We start from the raw sequence: 3,618 nt of genomic DNA, 5'->3' as shown, positions 1-3,618 counted from the left end.
TAGCATTTCAAATAAGAAGAAGAAGAAGATAACAGGGTACACAAGGCACTCTTTGGATTGGATGGAGCCGCACTCCGCAATCTGCACTTGAAGTGGAAAAGTGCGTTAGCATCCCTAAGTTTGTGGAGGAAAAATTGAAAACTAATGTTTAAATAACCAAGAAGCTTATAGAGAAACGGAATGACGGCCCTCGAAACATCTGTGAGAGAGTGTTGCGTTGCTCTGTTGTCGGTGCGTGCTACAGAACGCAAGAAAAATGCGGAGATACTTAAAGATTTCTTGATCAGAAATGCTGTACCTTCTCTTCTATCAGAAAACACTATCAAAAAGCAAGGGTACTCCTGGAACAATGTTTTCAACGATATACACGAGTTTGTACTGAAGGTATACTTTATTTATTTGATTTAATTTTGTAGATACAATATTTAAAAATGTAATGTTTTCAGTTACTATTACCTATCGTAGGGTAGATAGTTCCGAAGATGACTTATTTTACAGAGTGCACTTTAAATGTAGAAGGCAACATATTTATTGTATTTATCATCAGTCCACTGTAGCCCCGCTGCTGGGATCGGGTCTCCTCTAAAGTGAGGGTTAAGACTGTAGTCTACTCATAGTCAATGTAGGTTGGGGACTTCACATGATTTTATTATGATACCAAGTGACAGAATGAACATGTCAAGTACCTGGAGTTAAGCGACATGCCTGTCCCTATCAGTTGCAATGCCTCTCAGAGCTTTAAGTTGCAAAGATCTGACACTGACTCTGACTCTGGCACTGCCACAGCGCCCATCACCCTTAGACATAAGTTGACAAGTCCCATGCACCTGTAATTTCACTAGCACCCTTACCCTTCAAAACTGAAACTAAATAATGCTCACATTACTGCTTGGTGGTAGAAATAAGTAAGGCAACGGTACTTCCCTGTACAGACTCTTTTTTTTTTATGTATATAGTATCAAGTGATGTGAAGTCACATGGAGCTCTACTGCTACTAAACTGCTACACCAAGGGTTGTGAACTGTTTACAACATTAAGGTTTCTTTATGTTGTTTTCCTTCATCATTTGCAATAGATATTGCTACTATTTACAAATGTATGTAGTTAAGTAATTACTTATGAGTCATAAGTTATGACTTACCTATGACTTCAATTGAAGTCATAGGTAATACTACACAGGCACAGGGATTCAAACCATTGACATCTCAATTGAGAAGCACGTTTTTTACCATTGGGCTACCACTATTATTTAAGCTACCATCGCTATTTATTGTTTAAAAAGTTCTATTTATTTACTTGGAGCTGAACCAGTGTTGGGCAAAATTTAATTGTTCAGGCAATTAAAGATTGACACTTCATTAATTGTCATTTGCGATACATAAATTAACAATTGATTAATTGCTGTTCTCGCAATTAACAATTATTCATTGTTTGTCTCGAGTTTCTTGCTTATTCTTCTCAGGGGAATCTGCCTTACGAATGAGCGGTAAAGTTTAACCATTGTGGCGATTTCAAGTGTAATAATGCTTACCTATGAAATAAAGATTATTTTGAATTTTAAATTTTTGAATTTTATACGACTTAAGCAACTCGAGTTGTTTGCAATAGACTTATACCTATTTTAGTCTTATTAAACCTGAAGTTTATAAATGAACTAAATAGAACACATATACTATATACATTTTTCAAATAGCTTTAATTTCGTTTGTAAAAGATAAGTATGTCAATGCCCTTGTTTTCACAGTATCATTAAAAAACTAGGAAAATTGCAAAGAGAAACTTTTTTTTTCTTCTGTTTTTCTTTTTTTTTAGTCATTCTTTTCTTGTTAATACAAAATGTACTGGGCTCATGTTATTTCGTTGTTATTTTGGTAACTAGTTAATGTTCTTAGCTTTCAAATGACACCAAAATGTAGCATAAATAAACATTAAAGCACCTGTATTTTGAGGGCGGCGACGTACCGACCCTCATATGAGGGTGTTTTTGTAAATAAATTGACCATAGTTGACGCCTTTGAAATTTATACACTACATCCCCAGACTCGCTGTATAATTCTAGATGTTTGGTAGGGGTGCGATTCGTAATATACAGGCTGTATATTTGATAGTGGGGCATACTGATATAGTGCGTTATATTTCTGATTCTGAACCAAAGAAATAATAAACTAATGAACTTAAACTTTACAAAAAATATTTTTAAACTTTTTTTTATCGACTACCTTGAGAACGACATTAGTTATCGAAATCTATGCACATCACTATTATTGCTCCGACGCAGCGGCGGGTGGCGAAAAACAAAGCAGAGGTCGGGGGTGGGGGCGCGGGCGTATACGCGAAATTGCTTAGTGCACGCGCGAACTTGATCTAACGAAGACACGTAAATTATTTGTACTTCCGCTCGCCGCAAAATGGATATTTATTATAACGTCGAATTGACTGAGATGGTGCGACTTTACATAATAAGTGGTGATAGTGTGAGGCAAGCTATTGAAATGTTCCCAAATCGGAGTTTACGCGGAGGAGGTGAACAGTATCGAAGTGTTGCATGAGAGAATTATCCCAGCATTTTATACTGTGAGACAAAATGTGTTTGTGTTGTACAATTTAAAACAAAATTTACTATGCCGTGCTAGACTATGCATTGTGGAAAACGGTGGAAATTTGTTGTTGTAAGTTGGTGGTAAGTGTAAATAAACTGTAAATAACTAAAAAATCAATCATTGTAAATAATTTGATTTCACATTTTTAACTACGCCATAAACCTCAATTCTTATTAAATGATAACTAGTTACTAAATCATAAACTTATCTTTTTTTAATCATTGACTTACAATTATATGGATGTCGGGTCCGCGCTAAAAAGTGTCCGAACTTATAGGGCGTTAAAATCGTATACAGAGCGTCATTCACGCTTTAGTCTTCGTTTGTTCGACTGACAGCGAAGCAAGCAAAATTAGACAGTACTGCGATGACATTACACGGTAAAAACAGATTACTTAGAAAAAGACAAAATTCTTTTTATGAAGACAATTTTATTAAATCCAACAAAACGATTCTCTCTCTATAGACGCTAGAGAATAATTACTTGATAATAGTAAAAAAACGTCTCAAAAGTGTATTTTCGTTACAAGACAAAAATATTTAATCCAAGAGCAAATTAATTTACTTCAAGTCACAAAGCCACTCTAGATTCAACAAAATATTTATTTGTTACTAGAAATGTCCGATTTTGATTTGAAAAAAAAAAAAGAATGAAAAATTGAGAGGTACTTAATTATTTGACTGAAGATTTATGTTTTCTAATATCAAAAAGGATACATTCACAGGGTTATGGACCCAACAGTGCCCCAAACCTTAAAGTAGCAGAAATAGGATGGAAATATGGAATTTTCTCAAATACTTGAGGACCATCCAGTGCCGTATAAATGCTACAGCGGCAGAAAGCACTAACAATTCCAAATATATGAGATGACTTTATACTATTGAAGTTAACAAAACGATAGCGCGTTTCAGAGTACATCTAATGCCATCTAGCAGTGGCGTGATGGAACTAATTGCATGTTATGCTTGTTACAAGTGTATATAGTTTGATTTCATGCTGTAACCAAATTTCTTGAAT

General features: G+C 34.9%; 1 protein-coding gene across 2 annotated transcripts in view; it reads left to right on the top strand.

Annotated features, from left to right (window-relative positions):
• Positions 1–3,618, top strand: part of LOC113232046 (serine-protein kinase ATM) — a 53,430-nt gene continuing 49,812 nt past the window's right edge. The window contains exon 1 of one of the 2 annotated variants that reach the window (XR_003310595.1): positions 1–384. Coding sequence is in view for 1 of the 2 variants with exons in the window: in XM_026466671.1 (XP_026322456.1) it covers positions 181–384 (204 nt within the window). In the remaining variant the exon portion in view is untranslated. The remainder of the gene's footprint in view (positions 385–3,618) is intronic. The other variant, XM_026466671.1, reaches the window with a different exon arrangement.

Source organism: Hyposmocoma kahamanoa, unplaced genomic scaffold (assembly GCF_003589595.1).
Source record: "Hyposmocoma kahamanoa isolate Upper Pololo Valley unplaced genomic scaffold, ASM358959v1 102, whole genome shotgun sequence".
In the NCBI taxonomy this organism is placed as follows: Eukaryota; Metazoa; Arthropoda; class Insecta; order Lepidoptera; family Cosmopterigidae; genus Hyposmocoma; species Hyposmocoma kahamanoa.
This window is presented reverse-complemented; position numbering and strand designations above follow the sequence as displayed.